General features: G+C 38.3%; 1 protein-coding gene across 1 annotated transcript in view; it reads left to right on the plus strand.

Moving 5' to 3' along the window:
• Chd1 (chromodomain helicase DNA binding protein 1) overlaps positions 1 to 24,469 on the plus strand; it is a 66,443-nt gene that overhangs the window by 19,003 nt on the left and 22,971 nt on the right. The window contains exons 3-19 of the mRNA XM_021221055.2: positions 1,034 to 1,235; positions 2,008 to 2,121; positions 3,908 to 3,972; positions 6,282 to 6,431; positions 6,549 to 6,817; positions 7,505 to 7,730; positions 8,172 to 8,272; positions 8,586 to 8,764; positions 10,087 to 10,214; positions 11,433 to 11,649; positions 12,697 to 12,786; positions 14,189 to 14,379; positions 15,153 to 15,341; positions 17,759 to 17,921; positions 18,676 to 18,828; positions 22,497 to 22,568; positions 23,109 to 23,258. Of these exons, the coding sequence (XP_021076714.1) occupies positions 1,034 to 1,235; positions 2,008 to 2,121; positions 3,908 to 3,972; positions 6,282 to 6,431; positions 6,549 to 6,817; positions 7,505 to 7,730; positions 8,172 to 8,272; positions 8,586 to 8,764; positions 10,087 to 10,214; positions 11,433 to 11,649; positions 12,697 to 12,786; positions 14,189 to 14,379; positions 15,153 to 15,341; positions 17,759 to 17,921; positions 18,676 to 18,828; positions 22,497 to 22,568; positions 23,109 to 23,258 (2,659 nt within the window). The remainder of the gene's footprint in view (positions 1 to 1,033; positions 1,236 to 2,007; positions 2,122 to 3,907; positions 3,973 to 6,281; positions 6,432 to 6,548; positions 6,818 to 7,504; positions 7,731 to 8,171; positions 8,273 to 8,585; positions 8,765 to 10,086; positions 10,215 to 11,432; positions 11,650 to 12,696; positions 12,787 to 14,188; positions 14,380 to 15,152; positions 15,342 to 17,758; positions 17,922 to 18,675; positions 18,829 to 22,496; positions 22,569 to 23,108; positions 23,259 to 24,469) is intronic.

A 24,469-nucleotide genomic window follows, 5' to 3' on the forward strand; every position in this document is an offset into this window, starting at 1 on the left:
AAAAAAAAAAAAAAAAAAAAAAAAAAAAAAAAAAAAAAAAAAAAAAAGTAGTCTATCAGCAGATTGTGCCATCTGGTGGTAGTTTGGAAAATGAAGGTAGAAAATACCTTCTGCTTCTCTCAAGTGATTGCAGACTTGCATCACTGCACAGTGACAGAAATAATCTTGAAAACAAGTATGTTGTTTTCACTGCAAGAAATGGGCCTATTTTCTACCTACTATAGTAAGAATTCCCAACATGTTTATTAATTTCTTCACACAGTTCCTAAATTTAAACTGTTAGAGGTAGCCTCTAATAGGGCGTTTTTGATTTACACATTTTGTCTTCCCGGTTTCTAGCCCAGAATCCCATAGTTGGTAGGCCTTGCACATTATCTTTGAGGGAGATTACAGTCCTACAAATATGTATGTCCAATGGCTTGTGATAGCACGCCAAGAGGCAGAGGCAGGCAAATCTCTGCGAGTTCCAGGCAAGCCTAGTATAGAGAGTGAGTTCCAGAACAGCCAGGACTATATAGAAAAACCTTGTGTCTCAAAAACCAAAACAGAAAAACCCAAATATGTATGCCTGTCTTAGGGCTTAACTCCTGTGAACAGACACCATGACCAAAACAAGTCTTATAAGGACAGCATTTAATTGGGGCTGGCTTATAGGTTCAGAGGTTTATTAGTAGTCCAGTATCATCAAGGTGGGAGCATGGCAGCATCCAGACAGGCATGGAACAGGAGGAACTGAATGTTCTACATCTTCATCTGAAGGCTGCTCGTGGAAGACTAACTTCCAGGCAGCTAGGGAGAAGGTCTTATAACCCATACCCACAGTGTCACCTATTCCAACAGGGCCACACCTCCTAATAGTGCCACTCTCTAGGCCAAGCATATACAAACCATCACATGTCCATTACTATAAATGTACATTGCCCTTTGTGTTTGGACACAGATAATTGAAATATTAAACTGTGTGTTTAGCTTTCTGCTGAAGAGGTAAATTCCTGTTGAATTTTGCTTTAAGTTTTTTTATTTTCAATTGTAGTCAGTCAGAAGATGATTCCGGGTCAGCATCAGGCTCTGGATCTGGCTCGAGTTCTGGCAGCAGCAGTGACGGAAGCAGCAGCCAATCCGGGAGCAGCGACTCTGATTCTGGTTCTGACTCAGGAAGTCAATCAGAGTCTGAATCAGACACATCCCGAGAGAACAAAGTTCAAGCAAAGCCACCAAAAGTCGATGGAGCCGAGGTAAGTTCGTGCAGAATAGGCTAATGCCGTTGAACTGGCTTAAGACAGAAGTTAAATCTTATAACTGACTGGACAGTGTCATGGTCTGGGCATATAGCTCAGTAGTACAGCACTTGTCTAACATGCATGACATTCTGGATTTGTCCCGAGCACCACAAACACCAAGTGATAGGAATTAAATTCCTTGGATAAGAGTGAAGGCTGCTTGAGGGCTTCTGGTTAGGCTTGCATGCGCTGCCTACAAGGGGGTGCTTTATTGCTCACAGCAGGAGGGCTTGACAGAACTGTTCCTGCAGGTTACTTACTGCAAGGTAACTAACTGTATTACTCAGAGTACCAGTCCCTGGAGAACTAAGATGCCTGGGCCTAAAATAGAAATCATGTTGTAGCTTTGTTAGCAGAGAACTCTGTCCCCCGATACCCCCCCCCCCAAAAGTCAAGTTGCATGAGCAAAACTGCAGAGTGACATGGTTTCTTTATATTTTGACCCTGGCTTTTCACGTTCACCCAACTCGGAGGACACAGTAGCCACAGCGTGTAGCAGGGATGCCGTACGTTTCCACGCTGTTTTGAAAACCATTGGAAGCCCCAGGAGCATGATGGTTATAAGGTCCAGCATGCCATATGTTTCTCATATTCACTTGGAGCCTTGCGTTGTATTTCACTGTATTGCAGGAGCACTGTATTCATATGGTGAGCGAGGAGAATAATTTACTTGGAGCGGTGTAAAGGTTGAAACATTTCATCTCTCCCTGCTTTGTTTTTGGTACAGTTTTGGAAATCTAACCCCAGTATTCTGGCTGTTCAGAGATCTGCAATGCTTAGGAAGCAGCCCCAGCAGGCCCAGCAGCAGCGACCAGCTTCATCTAATAGTGGATCTGAAGAGGTAAGTTCACCGTGAGCTGCTCCATAAGTACTCTCTGCTTACTTACTAAATACCATGGCTTTGAGTGGATAGTATCTGTATTTAGATATGTGTATTAATCTTGACATAATAGCCTTCTTTTTTAGTACCAGTGTTCCCACTTTTAGAGGTTAATCTAGAACAGTGGAATTTGTTTCCTCATCATGGCAAAACAGGAAATAAGATATCAATGTATGTGATACCTGCCTGCTGTGCCAGCTCTTGAGAGGTTGAAGCACTGGTTCTATGTGCTTGAGACCAACCTAGTAAACATAGTAAAATACTGTTTCAAGACAAGAACTGGAGAAGCCAAAGGTGCACTTGTAAGAAATATTAAATATGATGAATTGGCATGGGAATGAATCTCTGTAATCTTAGAACTTGTGAGGTGGAGGCAGAAGGATTGGACTTCGGAGGCCTTTTTTCAGTGCCTCACCCCTAGTATTATGTATATGGTATACACATGATTTAATGGGTAAAGACATATTGTTAGCTCTATACACAATTAGAATCCAGATTTGTTATTCTGAATATTTGTGTATTTTATTAGTTTGCTTTCTATTGCTATGGTATAACACTGACCAGGAACAACAGGAAGGAAAGGGCCTTTTGTTTGTTTGTTTGTTTTTGTTTGTTTTTGTTTTGTTTTGTTTTTCGAGACAAGGTTTCTCTGTGTAGCCCTTGCTGTCCTGGAACTTTGTAGTCCAGGCTGGCCTTGAACTCAGAAATCCGCCTGCCTCTGCCTCCCGAGTGCTGGGATTAAAGGCATGCGCCACCACACCCGGCTGGAAAGGGCCTATTTCATCATCCTTTCCTGTCATGAAAGGAAGTCAGGGCATGAACCTGGAGGCGAGGACTGAATCAGGCCATGGAGGGCTGCTTTTCAGGCTCACAACTTACCTACCTGTCTTACACCTTCCAGGACCTGCCCATGGTGACACCACCTGAGTAGGCTGGGCCCTCACACCCCAGTCATCACTCAAGATGATGCCCACAGACTTGTCTATAGGCCATCTGATGGAGTAGTTTTCTCCATTGAGGGTTGTTCTCCCCAGCTGACTCTAGCTCACCTTAACTAGGCGCACATACTCATTTATATGCTTTCCTGGGCTGAGTTATTCCCAGTTGGTGTGTGTTATTGGAATTTATTAAGTTTCAGTGCATATATAATATAGTACTATGTATCCTATAGTGAGGTAGTCTACTCTTGTCAGTACACATATTTGTATATATTTGTGTATTCTAGTTTCAACACACATATAAAAGAAATTTTACTTTTTAAGAGATAACTGGTACACATACCACTTATTTTGGTCATATTCTTTTTTATGTGTCTTAATTAGGTTTTTTTGCTGTGATAGAAACACCAAGACCAAGGCAATTTACAGAAGGAAGGATTTATTTGGGACTTAACATTCCTGAGGGATAAAGAGTCCATCACTATTACAGTGGGGAAGTGGGACAACAGGCTGGCATGGCTCCTGGAGCTGAGAACTCAAACCATAAACTGGAAGCAGAGAAGTAAATTGGGAATAGCCCAGTGATAGACTTCCTCCAGCAAGGACATGCTTCCTACACCTACCCAAAGAGTACCGCCAACTCAGGACTCGGTGTTCACATGCCCAGGGTTAGGGGCAACATCTTATTCAGACCACTATATTGTGTGTGTGTGTTGTCTGTCTGTCTGTCTGTCTGTGTTATAGTTATGGCTAGCAAAATGAATGCTAACTAGCATAGCAAATGCGACTCTAACTCGGTTTCTCTCTAGGACTCCTCTAGCAGTGAGGACTCAGACGACTCATCCAGCGATGCCAAGAGAAAGAAACACAATGAGTATGTGATTTTATTCAGCTAACTGTGTTGTGTTGTGTTATGTTTGTTCACTTGTTTTTGAGACAGTTTCTCTGTGTAGCCCTGGCTGTCCTACAGCTCACTCTGTAGACCAAATTGGCCTCAGACTCAGGTCTGCCTGCCTCTGTCTCCTGAGTGCTGTGTTTAAAGGTGTGCACCACCACGCCCAGCTCATTCAACTCACTTTGAATGCTAAGGAAATGCTATAGTTTCATAATTCTTTTGTACATTTCCTTTCCAAAAGTAGTTTTTAAAATTCTTAGTTCATGGTGTTTTTGGAGTTAATTTAAACCACTACCATAACATTTGTCTTTCTATAACCAGCTGATGTCTTTTTTTATGCCCGTTCTTTTATATTTTGTAACCTATCTCCTATGTATTTGTAGATTAAAGATTGACTTTAAGTGATATCAAAGAACTACTTTCCAAATACATGGAAAAAGCATGTAAGATGGCAGGATAATTGAGTGACGTGGTTACTGTGTTAGTTACCTAAGCAGGTCGTCTACACATGAAGTTAACTTGTGCACTCACACTCAGCCTAACCGCCAGACTGTGACCCAGAAAGCAGCTGTGAAACACTTTCTTACATTCGGTCCACTCCACAGTTTGCCTTTTCATTCTGATGTTTCTACCGATCTTTTTCCATTTGTTGTGGGTTTTCTGTTTATTTACTTTGTTGTATGTGTGTTTGGATTTACTTTTTTTTTTTTTTTTTTTTTTTTTTTTTTTTTTTTTTTGGTTTTTCGAGACAGGGTTTCTCTGTATAGCCCTGGCTGTCCTGGGACTCACTTTGTAGACCAGGCTGGCCACGAACTCAGAAATCCACCTGCCTCTGCCTCCCGAGTGCTGGGATTAAAGGTGTGCACCACCACGCCGGGCCCCTGGAATTACTATTTTTCTAACAGGTTTTATCTGTTTATAAGATTCATGTTTTTAGTTTCTGAAGATTCTGTTTTTGTACCTTTGTCTCTCACAGGCACCCCTGTTACTTGGTGTGCTTCAGATAATCTAGTTTTACGCTGTCAGTCTCACTATGCCACCCTTTGTCTTTGTCTTGCTCTGCTGCATTGTGTCTGATTTCTTCAGGTCTGTCTTACAGTTTTGTGGACTTGTGTGTGTGTGATGGTGGCTACACACTTTCCAGAAAAGCACTGATAATTGAGCTACCCTGTATTCTAGTTTTCAGTAAAAACTATATTGTATTTTCAACTATGGTGTCTTCTCAGCTATTTATATCTTTTATTGAGCTGATAAATTCTTAATTAGCATGGTCATAAGAAAATAATAAACGACAAGTACTTTGGGCTGATATATAGACTTGATTTGGTATAAAAATTAAAAATTACGTTGAAAACTGTATCTGGAAGAATTTTTCTTGTGTGCTGCATCATGCCACTTGGAGCTTTATGTGTGTTTGTTGTGTTAGCTTCATCATAGTCACGATTGGTGTGATGTGTGTTAAGCTTTTTTCCCCTAGAAAATATATATTACTTAAATTATTTTAGAGGCTAGAAAGAGGGTCAGTGGTTAAGAGCACTGGCTGCTCTTCCACAGAGCAGTGCTTTGGTTCCCAGTGCCCACCCACATAGTGGCTAACAACATCTGTAAATCCAGAACCAGGGCCTCTGACGCCCCTTCTGGCTGCTATTGGTACCAGGAATGCAGGTGACTTATAGACCCCATACACATTAAAGGATATCTTCCCCCACCTTCTGAGCCCATAATAGTTTGTCGTGTTTTCAAGATACTACAATGCAGATTCCTTTCCTAGGGAAGGGTCTTTCAGAGGCAGGAAACTCCCTCAGATGTATAGGTGTTCACTTGTTCTTACATACTTGGCTGGATTCTTCCTCTTGGACTGCTTTCCCCATGTGAAGCCAAAACCAGACCCAGCTAGTGGGAGCACAGCAAGTGGGAGCATCACTGAGCCGGATGTGGTTGGTGAACACAGCGCAGCATGACCAGGTCACCTTGACCTCCACTGTGCTGAGCTCCACCGCTTCTGTATAAACAGTGAGGAGTTAGAATTCCTTTTTTTTTTTTAAAAAAAAAAAAGAAATATATATTTTTCATTTGAGAGTAAAGTGGCCAGTAAAACTTTAGGGTTATAAGATAAATCTTTGCAAAATACTTCTTGTTGTTACTCTGCTATTTACTATTTTCCAGTATGGCTCAAAGCAACGGTTTTCTTTGTATTCAGTGGAATATAGTTTAGTTTTGACCATAATTAGGTTTTATAGCAGTATAAATTACCTATGATAGCTAAATAAAAAAATGTTTATATACAGTGAAGACTGGCAGATGTCTGGGTCCGGATCTCCATCTCAGTCTGGTTCAGACTCAGAATCTGAAGAAGAGCGAGATAAAAGCAGCTGTGATGGGACAGAGTCTGATTACGAGCCGAAAAACAAAGTCAGAAGCAGAAAGCCTCAGAATAGGTGGGTACAGTGTTTTGTGGCTCGATTGCCATTTAGAGAATTTGTTTTTGTAAAGTTCCTTAAATTTTTTTTTAACCCTAGTATCTGTAAAACACTTTTTCCCCTTTCCTTCCCCAGATCTAAGTCAAAAAATGGGAAAAAAATTCTTGGACAAAAAAAGAGACAGATCGATTCGTCTGAGGATGAAGATGACGAAGATTATGATAATGATAAACGAAGCTCACGTCGCCAAGCCACCGTCAATGTGAGCTACAAGGAGGATGAAGAAATGAAAACCGACTCTGATGACCTGCTGGAGGTCTGTGGCGAGGACGTCCCTCAGACGGAGGATGAGGAGTTTGAGACAATAGAAAGGTTTATGGATTGCAGAGTTGGGCGGAAAGGAGGTATGGCTGCAAACAGTGTTCAGTATGTGCTTGTTCAAGTATTCACAACATAAACTACAGCGTTTCTTAGATATGTTCCAGTTATGAAAGAACTTTGCTTATTTACTGTGAAAATAGGCATTGCATGGCCACACATCTCTGAAATGTCCTAGTAACTGTCCTTGTAAAGTAAATTAACTAAAACAGCAATTTCCAGGTTACTAGTTACTGTATATTAATGGGTATGCTGTTGAGTGTCCCACTTTTTTTTTCCAAAAAAAAAAAAAATGGCTTATTAATTAGAAAATTTTACATTTCTTCAGTGTGTGTGTGCGCGCGCGTGTGTGTGTGTGTGTGTGTGTGTGTGTGTGCGCGCGCGCGTGCGCGCGCGTGCGTGCATGCATGTGCTACAGCCCCATGTGGTGGTCAGAGGACAACTCGGTATGTGTTTGGTGCCTTTCTCACGTCAGTCCTGGGGATAGAACTCTGGTTGTCGGGCTTCTGCCTGCTTTCCCAGCTTTTAAAACGCAAGAGGGGTTGAAATAGCTGCTTTTTAGTTCTAAAGCTCTTAGTTATCTTTTGTGACATAGTTTACCGTAATTTTTTTTTTTTTTTTGTATTTTAATAGTTTGTACACATTTCAAGCTTTAAATTAGGAAGAAAATAACCCTGTAACAGAGTCACATGGAGTTTGTCTTTTGCCTCTAGCTACTGGTGCTACTACAACCATTTATGCCGTCGAAGCAGATGGTGACCCAAATGCAGGATTTGAAAGAAACAAAGAGCCAGGAGACATACAGTATTTAATTAAGTGGAAAGGATGGTCTCACATCCACAACACATGGGAGACGGAAGAGACCCTCAAGCAGCAGAACGTTAGGGGGATGAAAAAATTGGATAATTACAAGAAAAAAGATCAGGAGACAAAACGATGGTAATGATTCCTTTAAAATCTTTTTTATAGTTCAAGATTAGTGTTACTAAACTAAGAATAAAATGACAGCATAAAATATTTCTCGTCTATCTTTCATCTCAGGGTGAGAGTCTTCAGAATGGCCTCTGAACTTGTCTTAGAGTTGCACAGACTGTCATACTCACAGAAATTTTCAAAGTTAAAAACTTATAATGTTGGTGAGAATGTTAGAACTCTTTGCCTAGAACATGCAAGGTTCAGCCTCTAGCCTTACCACAAACAAAACAAAAAAAACAACAACAAAACAAAAAGAAAAGAACTATTAATGCTCTCTTTCTACATTGTTTAGACTTGGTTTACACCACTAAAAAGTACAATGGGAGCTTGTCTAACAGATAGTTATCAGTAAGATAAAGTGACAGAGAAAAATCTGAAGTCTGTTGTTGCTTTAAAAATTTTCAGGCTGAAAAATGCTTCTCCAGAAGATGTGGAATATTATAATTGCCAGCAAGAGCTTACAGATGATCTACACAAACAGTATCAGATAGTGGAGCGCATAATTGGTTAGTGGTAAATATGTGTGATAAAGTCTTATCTGTGTGATGTGTTTTTGAGATGGGATCTCATGATGTTGCCCATTATGGCTCAGAGCTCATGCTCAGGCTCTGAGTATCTGTACTCCCAAGCTTGCGTTCAGATATTTCATCTGTGTTTGAAATCATGTAAGCAAACCTTTATACACAAAACACAGTAGTTTGCTTTTACTAAAATAAAGTATTGTATGTAGATGACTAATTTTCACTTGTGTAGCCTTTACTGAGTATGCCTGTGATGTAATTTAATATAAATAAAACGAGTACCTGATTCATCTCACAGCTCATTCCAATCAAAAATCAGCAGCTGGTCTTCCTGATTATTATTGCAAATGGCAGGGGCTTCCGTACTCAGAGTGCAGCTGGGAGGATGGAGCGCTCATTTCTAAAAAGTTTCAGACATGCATCGATGAATATTTTAGCAGGAATCAGTCAAAGACGACACCTTTTAAAGATTGCAAAGTGAGTACCAACATTTTAAATTAATGCATATGAGTGTGTTTTGTTTCAAACCTGTATAGAGTGTAGAATCCTGATGTAATACAGGCTAAACGAGTACTTTAGTTGGGTATGCCTTTTAGAGGAACTGAGATTTCTTTAGTAGTGTTATGTTAAGATATGATAAATTGGTGGTAATGATTGTATGGAGACTGCATAGAGAAAATTTCCTTGGAAATTGAAAGTATATGCTTGGTTTAGAAGTAGCAGAGAGGGCTGGTGAGATGGCTCAGCAGGTAAGAGCACCCGACTGCTCTTCCAAAGGTCCTGAGTTCAAATCCCAGCAACCACATGGTGGCTCACAACCATCCACAACAAGATTTGACTCCCTCTTCTGGAGTGTCTGAAGACAGCTACAGTGTACTTACATATAATAAATAAATAAATCTTTAAAAAAAAAAAAAAAACAAAAAAGAAGAAGAAGTAGCAGAGATTGCTGCTGAGTGAGCAGAAACCAGGGCCTGCAAGACAGACGGTCTCTGGCTGTCTTCCCTAAACTTTGGAAACTTAGGTAAAAATATTAAGTGATAGTTTGAAACTCTAGTTACTACTTTATTACAGGATTGAATTAAATTCATAGTGGTATTTTGAAAATCATGTGGAGTAGAAGTCTTAAATTATTTGTAGTTCATGGTTGGAGCAATGGTTATAAATGAATTTGACACTCCTTTTTGAAATAATTGACCTATGTATATTGTTGGGAACTGAATTTCCTCAGTAATTTTTTTTCCACAAAAAAAAAAAAAAAAAAAAAAGGCAAAACATTTTACTCTACATTCTTGCTAGAGTCATAGAAAATAGCCATGAACAAATGAATCATCAGATACATATGTATATTTTTGTTTTGTTTGAGTGCTGGCATCTGTGGAAGATGTGGAATATTGTAATTGCCAGCAAGAGCTTAAGAGTGACCTACATATCAGATAATGGAGGGTAGAATTAATTAGTAGTAAATAATTTTGATGAGGCCGTTATCTGTTGTGGTTTTGAGCTGGGAAGCTGGGATTCTGTTACCCTGCCCATGCTAGCGTTGAGCTCATGAGGCATTTGAGGGTCCTGACCTCATGGTTCATGTTTTTAGTAATAAGTCTTTTTGTCTCACCTGTTGAGTGGGCAGATTATGGGTCCATACTATAGTACTTGGCTTCTTATACATTTTGAATTATAGAACCTCTGAAACTAATAATTAAATGTTAATGTTTATGGTGAAAGATGGTCTAAAGGACATTAATCTTTTTTGCATGATATCTTATTATTCTGCATATTAATATTTATTCTGACCAAAGGTATTGAAACAAAGACCAAGATTTGTAGCTCTGAAGAAACAACCATCCTATATTGGAGGACATGAGGGTTTAGAATTGAGAGACTACCAGCTGAATGGTTTAAACTGGCTCGCACACTCTTGGTGCAAGTAAGTGAGTAGTTACCTTGTCCCCGGGACAACGACTTCCCCCTTCATAACCACCTAGAGGTGTAGGGGCTCCCACAAGCTGAAAGACTGCAGCAGAGCAGTGTTTCCTTGACGTTTGCTTTGCAGGCAGCACCACAGTTCTGATTTCAGGTCTGCAGCAGACACCAGGGGAAGAGCTCCCTTCATTTTAATGCATTCAGTCAAACATGTCAGATCTGACTTAAGTCTTTTAAGTGGAGCCAGGGAGCAGAATGAAAATTGTAATTGTCAGTGGGAAGTGTTTTGAGAGTTTTTTGGATGGTTTCACGTCTTTTTAGTTTTACAACCCTGACATCAGAATCTTAATGGTTTCTTGACAGTCGGTCTATCTCTGTCTCTTTTTGCCCCTGTCTCTCTCTTCTTCCCTCCCTCCTTGTCTCCCTTGCTCCCTCTGTCCTTCCCTCCTTCCCTCCCTCCCTCCCACCATCCCTGCAGGTGGTAAAGGCATGGGCAGCCTGTTCCTTCCTGCTGCCACACTGTTTTCACCGTGTGCAGTGAGAGAGGGTGTGAATGGGGTTAATAATAATAGCAGAGAAGCTGGAGGATTTAAACAGATTTTATAAATACATAATTTAGGGATGATTTCTGTTAATAAAGTTTGAGTTTAACTTATTTGATGATTGCTATTCCTAATTTTTTTTATTCAAATGAAAAAATTATATATGTTGTCATCCACACTTCTGAAATAGTTCCCCATTCCCTCGTGGTTTCTAGTTAGTACTTTGTCCTCGGCCTTTCCTGCCTCCCCTTATCCCTGTCTGTTCTGAAGTCCTCAGCTCCTTAGGGTGTGCTTTAGCTTTGCATCTCCTTCCACCTTTGTGCTTCCTAGATACTTCTTACTTATTACCATGTCTACAGACTGCTTACTGCTAGTAGGTAAACTGCAGTATTGATTTGCAATTAAGAATGGTAATTAAAGCAAAATCTGGCCTTAAATGTTACTTGCTGTTCATCTTACCTCTCCTATAATGTTGGTGATTATGTCTTGGTGAGATTTTATATTTACTGTATGTTGTTGATTCAAATAGTGTATTGCATAATATATACATATATATATATATATATATATATATATAGTTTTATGCAACTTGATATAAATGGGAGACATAACAGGAAAATAATTCTTAATGAATTTACACCTTTACTGCATACATGGATTTTGTTTTTTTAACTTTATAGAGGAAATAGTTGCATACTTGCTGATGAAATGGGCCTTGGGAAAACAATACAGACGATCTCATTTTTGAACTATTTGTTCCATGAACATCAGTTATACGGACCTTTTCTACTAGTTGTCCCTCTCTCCACACTGACTTCCTGGCAAAGGGAGATTCAGACGTGGGCGTCTCAGATGAATGCTGTGGTTTATTTAGGTGACATTAACAGCAGAAACATGGTAAGTTGTTTTTCCATTAACTTAGTAGGCTAAACAGATTTATCTTTGAGGATAAGTGTGTGGTTTGTTTTTGTGTATGCATGTGTGTGTGTGTATGTCTCCATGTTCTTAATTCTATCATATAACTTGCTACAAAGAAGTGCCTAGCACATGCTTAATTGGTTATAATAAAAATCAAGCTATGGGGCTGGCGAGATGCCTTAGTGGGTAAAGGGATTGTCACCCAGCCCATCAACCTGTGTTTGATTCCTTAAATTGTCCTCTGATCTCTATACGTATACAGGTATACACAAAATGAATGAATGAATGAATGAATAAATAAATGTAATAATTTTAAAAGTCATTCTTGGTTCAGGTATAGTTGGATATGTATATATGCATATATATGTGTTGCATGTACATATAAACATGTACAAATACACACTCCCCTACACCTTTTCTTGAGGTCCAGGAAAGCTTTGAACTCAAAATCTTCTTGTTTTAGCTTCTCATGTGTTAGCGTTATAGACATTTGCCACATATACATATACAAGCACATGCATACATGCACATATTATGATATATATAAATTATATTTTTTCTTTTGTGTGAAAGTTCAAATATTCATGAGAATAGTTTTCAGAGTGCAATGAACATTCATATATTCCCCTTCCTAGTTTTATAATATTAACTGGTTGTTAATCTTGTTTCATATATATAATATATTATATATATTATATTATATATGTATATTTATCCTTGCAGTTAGGCGAGATGAAGCTTAGATGGCATATTTCATCCACAAATATTACTAAGCAAATTGTTTATTTTCCAACAAACCTTTATTTAGTGAATATAATAAAATTAGGTTTGCTCCATTTTTTTTTTTTTTAAAATAAGATTTCAGTTCTGCATGCCATGTTCAATTCTATTAAGAGGTATTAACTTTTATTACATCTTTGGTGTGTGTATATCTGAAATAGCTTTTCATTCATGTGAGATCCTTAAGTGAAACTAGACAATTTGCTTGATTCTTCTTTTAAATTTCTCCTTAATATTTTATAATAGATAAGAACTCATGAATGGATGCATCCCCAGACCAAACGGTTAAAATTTAATATACTTTTAACGACGTATGAAATTTTATTGAAGGATAAGGTATGTGTTACTTGTGTGTTTTCTGCTTACAGTTTTGCTGTGGGTCAGAATGAAAGGATATTTAAGTCATAGAACAGATCTGCAAACTGTAGCCTTGGGTCTCTTTAAAGATTTTTTTTGTTTTCTACTTTTTATTTATAAATGGCCCTTGAGCTAAGAGTGAATTTTGTGTTTTAGAAAGATTTTAAAGGAGTTCCTTACAGGGTTATATTGAAATGATGTGATGGAGCACATTCATCTAAAATATTTTTCATATCTATTTTTAGAAAAAAGTTTACCAGTTCTTACTTAAATGGAGGCTAGTTGTTAGTGTCTGTTATGTTTAACATTTTAAAAATAGAGGAAGAGGCCTATCTCAGTGTCTGTTAATAATATTGATTGTGATAAAACACAGACCAAAGAAACTTAGGGGAGGAAGAATTCATTGACATGGTTATCATGAGGGAGGTCAGGCAGGAGCTCAGGCAGAGAGCAGTTCAGGGTGGAAATCAGGGGGCAGGGGGTACTTGATTGCCTGATCTCAAGTTCCTGCTCAGGTAGCATTCATATACAATGCAGGGTCACCTTCCTAGGGTTGGACCGGCTACTGTGGTCTCAGCCCTTCAGTAGTTAAGACAGTCAAGACATGGCAGTAACCCAGTCAACTGAGGCTTCTTATCTAGACTGTTATGTTGACCAGTACAGTGCCTAACAGCGTTAGTAAAACTTACATCAAATGCTTTATTACAGTTGTTTCATTTAATTCTTATATCTACTTTTGTATTCTTTCTTTATTGAAAAGCCAGTTCTCTTAAGAGCTTCATGAACTTGTCACACAACTATTAATAGTGGAATTAGGCCTCTCTTTATTTTGGGTCTCAAGAGACTTAAATTTATGTATTAGAAACCTACATTTTGTAGAAATCATATGTACTTGAAGCATGATACTGTTGCAGGTTGACATTCTTAGAGACTCTTGTTGGTTTAGACTGAAAATCTTGTGTAAAATTTTGAGTGGGTGGCACCAGCTCCCTTCCTTTTTTTGCTCACTGTGTAAGCTAATATAGACTGACACTCTCTCTTTTCTAATAGTGAAATTAATAACTGAAGCAGTTTTATTTTGCATGATAAGTTGCTTGATTTGAGGATTCCAATTCAGTCATAAAATCTGTTTGTTTTGGTTCTTAGTGTTTTCTCTGGGTTACCCTGGTAGTTGTAGAACTCTCCAGACCAGGGTGGTCTTGAACTCAGAGATTGACCTACCTCTGCCTTCCAAATGCTGAGATTAAAATGATAGTTTCTGATTTTAATTTACCCCCTTTTAGTAATAGTAAGTTTAAATCAAATGAAAAAGTTAAATTTGAATTCTTATTTCTCTAAATATATTAACTGTTTTTTTTTCTTTTTTTTTATTCATTTTAAGGCATTCCTTGGTGGTCTGAATTGGGCATTTATAGGTGTTGATGAAGCACATCGATTAAAAAATGATGATTCCCTTCTGTATAAAACTTTAATTGACTTTAAATCTAATCATCGTCTCCTAATCACTGGAACTCCTCTACAGAACTCCCTGAAAGAGCTCTGGTCATTGCTGCATTTCATTATGCCAGAGAAGTAAGACAACATGTGGAGACGGCTTTGTTCATAGTTTTATGTGCTCAGATTTAGTTGGGAAAAATATTACAGAATAGAGTTCATGATTTAAATGACATTGGATCATTAAAAACGAAAAAAAAAATGGGGTGGAATTAATTTTGGATTTCTAAATTTAGATTTTTTAATTCTAATATAAAATCTCCAGAGTATACAGAGCTGTGTATGAGTGGTTTGCCTCCATGTATGTGTATGTACCATGTATGTGCAGTAACAGTTACAATACAGAGACTGCTAGTAATCTGATTGTGTAAAGGAAAACCAGACCAGAAAATTAAATAATTTGTCCTAGGTCACATACACATTCTTTTTTCAATATGTCTTGAACTTTACGTTGTTGTTTTGAGAAATATTTTAGTGACAATTGTGTCTTTGAAGAATTTAATTCAAGAGCAATCATTAACTTACTCATATTTAATCTTTGTTCTGCAAGATGAGCCTAGTATATCATACATTGTAGGGTAGCAGTCTGCCATGAGCTACATCTCCTGCCCTCGTTTGTACTTTTTGTGTCCAGACTGGCCTTCAATATACTCAGGTTGCATCATAGATGCCCACTCATCTATGCATGTAGATAACATATATACTTACACATATATGTTTTTTTGTGTGTATGTGTATGTGTGTGTGTAGGATGAACTTTTTGCATGGGTCTCAAGACTTAGAGGTGACTAATTTTAGTTCTTATGTACAGTTTTGCTTTTTATTTGTAATTTTTCCTTAAAATTTTAAAGGTTTTCTTCATGGGAAGATTTTGAAGAAGAACACGGCAAAGGCAGAGAATATGGTTATGCAAGCCTCCACAAGGAGCTTGAGCCATTTCTGTTACGCAGAGTTAAGAAAGATGTGGAAAAATCTCTTCCTGCCAAGGTGGAGCAGATTTTAAGAATGGAAATGAGTGCTTTACAGAAGCAATATTACAAGTAAGCCGGGTAGAGAGCACGGGATTCAGGGCTAGCTGTCATTGTTCTGGTGGGGCGTGCGTCCTCACATACAGGATCTTAGAGCAGCATCAGCTCACTCAGGTTAAAATAAGTTTATTCTGGGGCTGATTAGCAGGGAGCTTTAGTGCTGGGTCCACGATTAAATCATTGTCTTAAAAGACTGACTTCTATGTATATGATGTATGAGTCTTGGTTTGCATGTATGTATGTGTACCGTGTACATGCCTGGTATCTGGTACACAGGCCAGAGTAGGGCATGAGAGCCACTGGAACCCAAGTTACAGATGCTTATGAACTTCTGTATGGGAACTAAACTGAGAACTTCTGTGAGGGCAGCACGTGCAATTAACCAGTGAGCCATCTCTCCCACTCCCAAGCCATGTTTATAACATACGTTATGTATGCCCCAGTCACACTTTTTACCTTTCAACAAGTCTGATAAATCCATCAATTGTAGTAATTGACAGAGAAACCTTAGACAAAATTTTATTTAGCTTTCCCCTCTCTTTTTTGAAGAACACGAACAAGTTATATTTTGTGTAAGTCTCTTGTCAAATTTATATAGTAACTTTTCAAAGGATAAGAACAAAAATATATCCTAACATCTATTCTGATATTTACTTGTACAAAGAAACACATTGTGACTATATTTGGAATCTGAAGTTAAATTTTATGGTGAAAATCTGTAAGTTCCATGCACTTACAAATGGGTTTATTGTGGGTGTTATGGTGAGTGCTGTGGTCTCAGTACTTGGAGGTGGTCAGGGGCTTGAGGTTGCCAGTCTATCCAGCGTACTTAGTGAGTTGCAGGCAAACCTAAGACTGTAGGGCATGGCCCTGCCTCAAAGAAGTTCCAGGCGCCTGTGGTCAGAGGTTGAGTTTATTAGTACCTAGTTCCTTCTGTTTCTTCTTTTCAAACATGTCAGGGACTTTTGCTTATCCATGTTTCTTCATGTAGCTCTAATAATTTTTAAAAATACTATTATACTCCTTAAAATTTTAACATTTTATTTTTTATTTTTTAAAATATTTATTTTTTAATGTAAGTACACTGTTGCTGTCTTTTAGACACACACCAGAAGAGTGCATTGGATCCCATTATAGGTGATTGTGAGCCACCATGTGGTTGCTGGGAATTGAACTCAGAACCTCTGGAAGAGCAGCCAGTGCTCTTAACTGCTGAGCCATCTCTCCAGTCCTTAATATTTTTTTGATGTCAATGTTCAGTAAAGCTTTTGCTATGTTGCCTCAAACTTTAAATTTTGCTTACGTCAGAAATGAATTATGATCTTTCTATAGTAATTAAGTGCCTCACTTGTAGGTGTCTGTCTCCCTTAAAATTCCTTGGATAAGGAAACATTTTTCTGAATAAATTTTTCACTGTATATTTTTCTGGAATCTTTAAAAATATTCTTTTTATTTCCTGTAGATCAAGTGCTTGTTTAGATTTGGGTTTTTGTTTATGGTGAGAATGTTTTATAATGGAAAAGAGTAATATTAAATATTTTTTGTTGTATGTGGAAAATTAGGAAAATTTAAAAATTGAAAAGACTATGGAACAGTTAAAAGGAGAAAAAAGATATATAACCCTTATAGCTTCTGGGGACTTTTTTTGCAGTTACTATGGTAACAAAATGTGGCTTTAAATGTTGTATGTACCTCCTTCAGGGTTGGGGATGAGGTGGAGAACACAGTCCTGACTGATGCCCAAATTAGCCTTGAAAGTCAATTGCCATACATTTGTGTACAAAGTGTTTAGAGTATCTCTTCCAGAAACACAGGAGATACTCTGTGAAATAAGCTTTGAGCCTGTAGCATCTCCTTCAGAATTAAGCATTGTACACGGACTCCTGTTTGCTCTTTAGTTAAGTCAGGCAAATGCTAAGTAATCAGTAGAAAAGAAAGATAATAAAAAATACCTAGATATTTTGGTATTTTTAATTCTATTCATAAGGTAAATTTATGAGAAAGGAAGTAACTAAAATAGTTTTGAAGAGAATTGTATGTGGTTTGAAGTGTTTTTCAAGTTGCATGAGTATCACATAATTGCAATTTAGAGTGTGACTAAAGCCGGGTATTTTCATAAGACTTGGTGGAAAAGATATGGTTCTAATTACTTGTTTGATGGAATGAAATTTCTAGGAAGATTAATACTGTGCATCACTGCTCCACAAAACTCAAGGAAATGATTAATGTATTTATTGTACACAGAAAGCCTTTGTATGTGGTTGATGGATCAGACAGGTTATGTGTACGTTTTGAGTCTTACATATGAGGTTGAGTGCATCCTGTATGTAACCAGGAGCTTGAGAATGACGACTAGTGTTGTTTTTAAGCTTTCAGAATTTATCTTTGTGATCTGCTGAATATTGTTTATGTGACTTTTGTTTTTGCAGGTGGATTTTAACTAGGAATTACAAAGCCCTCAGCAAGGGTTCCAAGGGCAGTACCTCAGGCTTTTTGAACATTATGATGGAGCTAAAGAAATGTTGTAACCATTGCTACCTCATTAAACCACCAGATAATAATGAATTCTATAATAAACAGGAGGCCTTACAAGTAAGAATTTTTAGCTATTTCTATTGGTAAAGCAGAATTCTAAGAATATGTATTTCAGTTTTGGCTTAAAAATAGTAGAGTAATTTAATATATTCATGGCAAGTTCTCTTTGGATAATGTTCATTTAAATAATGGTGTTGTTATTATTTGTATTTATGAAAGCTTTTAAAATAATAATTTATAAACATAGTCTTTCAAACCAGTGGGTTGTTGCGATTTATCACACAAAATCTATTAGTGCCTTAGAGATTGTGATATGGCTAAATCTGACTGTAGATAGCAGCCTAAAGGGGGGCTTCCCTTCATAGATGTTACCCCTCTGTTACTGTTGAGGCAGCTCAGACGTGACGACACACTTGGGATTCAGGCACAGTAGTTCATTGAGGGGTGAGGATCCCTGAATTAAAAAAGGACATATTTGCTTGCTCCATGTTGGTTTAGCTGCTAGTTTGTTGTTTTTTTAACGTATGTTTGTTTTGGCTAAGTCTTGGAGAAATAGTGTAAGAGCTAGCAAGTAGAATGATACAGCAAAAATAATAGTCTTGTTACGCATGGTTAGGGCGGGTTTAATTAATGTAGTAGAGTAAGATGGGAAAAGTCCTAGACAGTTTTGAGAGCCAAAGTAAAGTTTCTCTTCAGCATTATGAAAAGCTTAAACTCTAAATAGTGGAAACCACTGTGATGTTAAGTGGGGCTCTGTACCGTTTGCTGCTTTACCACTTTGTAATTAACAGGTGTACTCCTGTTTCCTTAGCACTTAATCCGTAGCAGCGGAAAACTCATTCTTCTCGACAAGCTGTTGATTCGCCTAAGAGAAAGAGGCAATCGAGTACTCATTTTTTCTCAGATGGTGCGGATGTTAGATATTCTTGCAGAATATTTGAAGTATCGCCAATTCCCCTTTCAAGTAAGCATTTCCTTGTTTCTACATTTCATTGTATTCTTGGGCTTATTTTATTGAGTTACTTTTTAGATTATTTTGCATATAAATTATATTTCTCTTAAACATACTTAGAGAATCATTTGTTACTTTTCTAAGTTTCATTTTTTTTTGTCTAAATTTTAATTCTGTTTTTATGTTGTATTGTTAAAAGCTGGACTAAAGTGGTATTTCTGTGCTAAGACGGGTCTCAAGGGCAAGCTTTGGGAATTAAGATGACATCTGGAAAGAGAAGCTGTCCTTGGACACATGCAGGCTGGTCAGGCTGTAATGCTCTGTGTGCTGTGAGCAGCCTTTTGGGTGGTTTGCCGAAAAAAAGTTGAGCAGGGCTCAGATAAGAGCAGGCTGACATCCTGTACTTGCAGTTCATAGTGAAGTTCAGCGGGATTCAAGCCTACACTGGTGAGTGTTTCAGTGTTAGTCAGGTCCTAGTCTCAGTACATTATACCTAGTAGTGATTTCTTTGTCACTAGTCTTGTGTTTGTGTGTGTGTTTCTGCATGGGAGTCTGAGGATGTGAGGGTGAGTGCGTGTGTGTTCGTGCTCTGGTGCTCTTGTGGAGGTCAGAGAACAGTTTGTGGAGTCAGTCCTTCCACACTCATGTGGGCTCCAGGGTTGGACTCAGGTTCCCAGGCCTGCTTTTTACCATTTTTTACTGGCCTCTTGGAATAGTACCAGGAATATAGCTGACGCTCTGTGCACACGACTAGTACATGATGGATGTTTACCGTAGGCAGAAGAGTTAGTGTACAGAGTCTGCTCACACTGTGCTATATTATACATGTAGTTTGAAAGTAGGAATACTATACCTTTATGTGTTGGTGATATTAGCACAATAAAAACACAATAATAGTAATGTGCGGGGAACAGACTGCAGCATTACCCTAGTTAGGAACTGTTTGGACACATCATCAAGTGGAGAGCTATACAGAAATGCATCTGAAGACTCTGGTTCGTCCTCGGCCCAAAGTTTCTCATTCCTACATTGCTTCCCAAAGGGAAATATTTTTATGTTTTCTTAAGTCATGCCACAGTAAATGATGCATAGGTTTTATTAATTGCAATTTGTATTTTAATGGAGAAGAAATAGGAATTTTTTTTCAGGTTTAGACCTTTTCATTCAAAAGAAAGCTTAGAGCACTATTCTCAAACCACACTGAAAATTAATTCCTTAAAATTTTTTCTTGGGACTGGAGATAGAAAATGGAAGCAGATACTTCCTTTGTATGGCTCACAACGAGCTGACTCCACCTTCACAGGACCTTACACCCTCTTCTGGCTTCTGAGGGCATTTGCATGCGTGTGTGTATATACACATATGAACAAAAATAAAATAAAAAAAGTTTTTAGAGTTAAAAGTACAATATAATGTAATGTAGAAACATTAGTAAAATTCTCAAATTGCCTTTCTTCTGTAACCCAGGCTGTCCAGGCTATCTTTGAATTCACCGCGTTCACAGATTATGTGTTTTGTATCTCCCTTAAGCACTAGGGCATTTGCAGCCAGCTTGGTTTGTATGGTGCTGTGGAATGAGCTGAGCAACTGGTGCAGGCTAGCTCAGTGTTCTACAAAGCAGCTACACCACCCCCTTCCTTCTACTGTTTAGATAGCAGGGCCTTGTTCGTGGTGGCTTTGAACAGGTCCTCACGTGCTGCCTAAGGTGCCCCAGAAGCTCAGGGTATTTAACAATCAGCAGCTAACGCACTTGCTACTCTGCAAGAGGACCTGACTTCAGTTGCTCGCACACGTCATTTGTAGTTCCAGCTGACCTGACATCCTCTTCTGGCCTTCTAGGACATGCACACATAAATAAACATAAAAATCAACTTTATTATATCTTTAACATGCATTGTCTCTTCATTTTCCAAGAAAGTTTGTCTAACAGCAATAAAGTATTGAGGTCTGGGAACCTTGCACGGAACGGGGACAATGATAACAGATTCAGCAGATTTAAAGAAGCATAGTAGTAAGCCATCAATGTGAAGTGTTGGACGCTCACTAACCTATATTTCAGAGACTGTGAGTTTAGGAATTCTTACTAGCAATTCTGTGAGTGGAAGCAGGTAGGGCTTGCTGGGCACCTTATTGTAAGCATTTAATCCCAGGAATGGGGAGATAGAGGCAGGCAGATCTCTGAGTTCAAGACTAGCCAGAAATGCACAGACCATACTCAGAAGCAACCATGCATGCAAGCAAGCAAGCTAACAGTTTTACCTCTATTCTGTTTGAACCTGAAACTTAAATAAGTTATAGCCCAGGTTTCAGTTTGATTAGTCTTGTTTTATGGGATAAACCCAAAATGAAACAACCAAAAATACACTTTCTCCTGTTTTTTTTTTTTTTTTTTTTTTGGTGATACTGAGGTAAGTTTGTGCCTTGTATGTACTGGGAAGGTACACTACTACTGAGCCACACTCCTAGAAACCTAAAAACATTTTTGTATATATTTTGCATTATTTTTTTACATTTTTGTCTTTATTGTTGTAGATGGTGTCATAATTCTTGGCTGTCTGCTATTGCTGGTTTACAGAAGTGCTATAGGCACTTGCTTAGTCATCTCGATTGTAAGCACAATTGCTTTAGACTTTGCATTTCTTTTTTTTTTTTTCTTTCTGAATAACTTTTTGGGACAGTTCCGTAAGCAAACAGTATTTGATCACTTCCAGCTTTATAAGTTAAAAAAAAATGATTCAGTAACAACAGCAAAATATGCTTAGATATTTTAGCAAGTATCACCTTGCAGGACCATAATTACATTTAAGCCACTGACTTACTGTAAATGGAAAAGGCACACACTGCATCTAGTTATTACAGTATTTCTAAGTATGATCACAGCTATACTTTGCATTTCTTATGCAGTCATTATCTCCTAATAATGATTGACATTTGTGCTAATTGTTAGAGCTATTTTTCCTCTAATACTACTGAATATGATAATGGTCCAACAATGATTATAACTTTCATTATGAATACATTTCTGCATACTAATGAAGATAGCAGAGCTTGGCATATTGCTTCCCAAAATAGTACCTTAATGCATCACTTAAAAGCTTGGCTTGTGGGCTGCAGATGTAGTCAAGTCATGAAGTGCTTGCCTCGCATGGGTGAGACTCTGGGTTTAATCTTCAGGGTTCCAAAACCAAAAAAGAATGGATTGGAGTAGCAAGGTAGACCTAGTGTACAGCCAATCCGTACTTACGTAACCGCCCCCGCCCCCATGCCAGGGATTGAACACTGGGCAAATGCTTTCTGCTATGAAGTTACACCCCATGTTCACAAATGCTTAGTAAGAGCTTGCTTGGCTGCCGGGCACTGCATTGTTTGCTCCTTGGGTCTTCTTTACTGTGAAGGAACAGGTGAGGGGAGTTGACTCGCTTGCTGAAGTCATTCAAAGTTCATGCTGCTTGACCAGATGCCTGAGCCCATGCATTCATCTCAAGCCTGAGCACTGTCAGAATCCTTAGGTGGTTGGTAAACTCTAGCGCTAGGATGTCTGATTCAGACGGTCTGGGTTGGGACTTCGTAAACACAGTTTCCTTGTTCTCATGAGTTCCAATGTCGTTACCCTGGACTTAATGATCTTAGTTGTTAACCTTTGAATGTGGTTTGTGAAGTATTAATTTGTTTTATTCTAGAGATTAGATGGATCAATAAAAGGGGAGCTGAGGAAACAGGCCCTGGATCATTTTAACGCTGAGGGGTCAGAGGTATGAATGCCTTTCAGTTTTATGTCTCTGGTTGGCGCTGCTTTGCTTCCTTAGCGTTTAGGTTTATTATATGTTAAAATTTGATCTGTCAGTAGTATTTCAACATATTATAGTTAATATACTTCAATATAAATTAGCCCTTTGTCATTAGAATTTGTTGTGTGACTTGTATTTGTTAAGAAAAAATATTACTGCCACATCCCAACCCTTCCTGTTTTTTTCTGAAGTTAAGTATTACGTTGAATTTTATCTGTTATTGCTACATGGCTTTGTTTTGAAATCTTGCTGACTGATCCTCATGAAGATTTACATGTGAGTTACTGTTGTTGTTTACCTGTTTTCATGAGGATGACGCTCAGAGCCTTGTGCTTTTTCATGTGCACTTCCACTTGAGCAGTATTTCTTTTTTAATGTTGTCTTTCGATTTAATAGTATCACTAGCAAAACACTTGAAGTTCATAAAGTCATTTGTAAAATGACTTTGAGTCATGTTGGTCACAGCTTAGATCTGAAATTTTGTATATTTAAAATTCCTTGCAGGATTTCTGCTTTTTGCTTTCTACCCGAGCTGGGGGTTTAGGCATTAACCTGGCCTCTGCTGACACTGTTGTCATATTCGATTCTGATTGGAATCCACAAAATGATCTTCAGGCTCAGGCAAGAGCTCATCGAATTGGGCAGAAGAAACAGGTATTTTAATTTGTTATTGGACTTTTATTATATTTTTCTAAATATAGTATAAAAATTGCAATCTCAAACTTGACTGGGATAATGGAGACTCCCGAGGCCCAGCCATGAGCAGGTGGACCCCAGAATGGACAGAACCGAGAGACCTATCAGGGTCTGCACACAGTTTAGGTTGTAACTAGAGTGAGTGTCACCTCTTCAGTATAGAAACTCCATTTGTTGGCATAATTATCAACCTTTGATAGTTCAAGTAGGGCATACACAGTTCTGTACACAGGAGCCAGCCCGATCTGACAGGCTTTGTACTACTAACTGCTGCTATTTGAACAAAACAAGGGCGGGTGTTCCTTTGGCCAGTGACACAGGAAGTTAAAGCTTTGTTCACACTGTGTAGTTTTTCTATTAAACTACATAGACAACAGAGCTGTCTATGTAGTTTAATAGAATGCACTTCAGTAAAATGCAACAAACATTAGAATCAAAGAAACTATATAAAGATAGTCAGAGGTTTGTAGGTGTTTTTTTCACTTTTTTTTCCCCACCAGATAAATTATAATTTAAAAGTAAATCATTTCTGTAGGTAGAGAGATGGTTCAGTGCTTAAGAACACCAGGTTTTCTTCTTAGCACTCAATTGAGTCTCACAACCAGCCCCAGGGGTTGTTGTTCTAGCCTCTGTGGGCACCGAGATGGATGTGGTACATAGATATATATATGCAGGCAAAGCACCCATACACATAAAAAAAAAATAAAGATCATTTCTTGTTTTTTAATATATAAAAATAAGCAAATAAAATTTCCTAAGAAATGTATGAAGAGTAGCAGAAGTCAGAGAACTGCCTGAATGACAGAATTTTGTGGGAGGTGTGGGCTCAGCCACCAGGGAGGTGGCTCACATGACCAACCTTCCACAACCATCTAGAACCTTCAGTGATCAGCTTCCAGTTGGTGAAGTTTGATAAGAGAATAATGTGGCGGGAAGGTCAAGTCACATGACTATTCTTCTATGGGAGTTAAGGGATGGGGTCCCTTTTGACTCAGCAATGGTGGTGTGCTAAGCACTTAGACTTATTTACAGGAAGGCCATATGACCTGCTACCACATTGCCTCATTTTCCCTCTGACGTGTCCTGAAGTCAAGCAGCAACAACCTCAGTTCAGTACTGGTCTGTGTGGCTCATTTTTTAGAAATGTATCCAAAGTGTGCTGAGTCACT

This window comes from Mus pahari, chromosome 21, assembly GCF_900095145.1.
Source record: "Mus pahari chromosome 21, PAHARI_EIJ_v1.1, whole genome shotgun sequence".
NCBI lineage: Eukaryota > Metazoa > Chordata > Mammalia > Rodentia > Muridae > Mus > Mus pahari.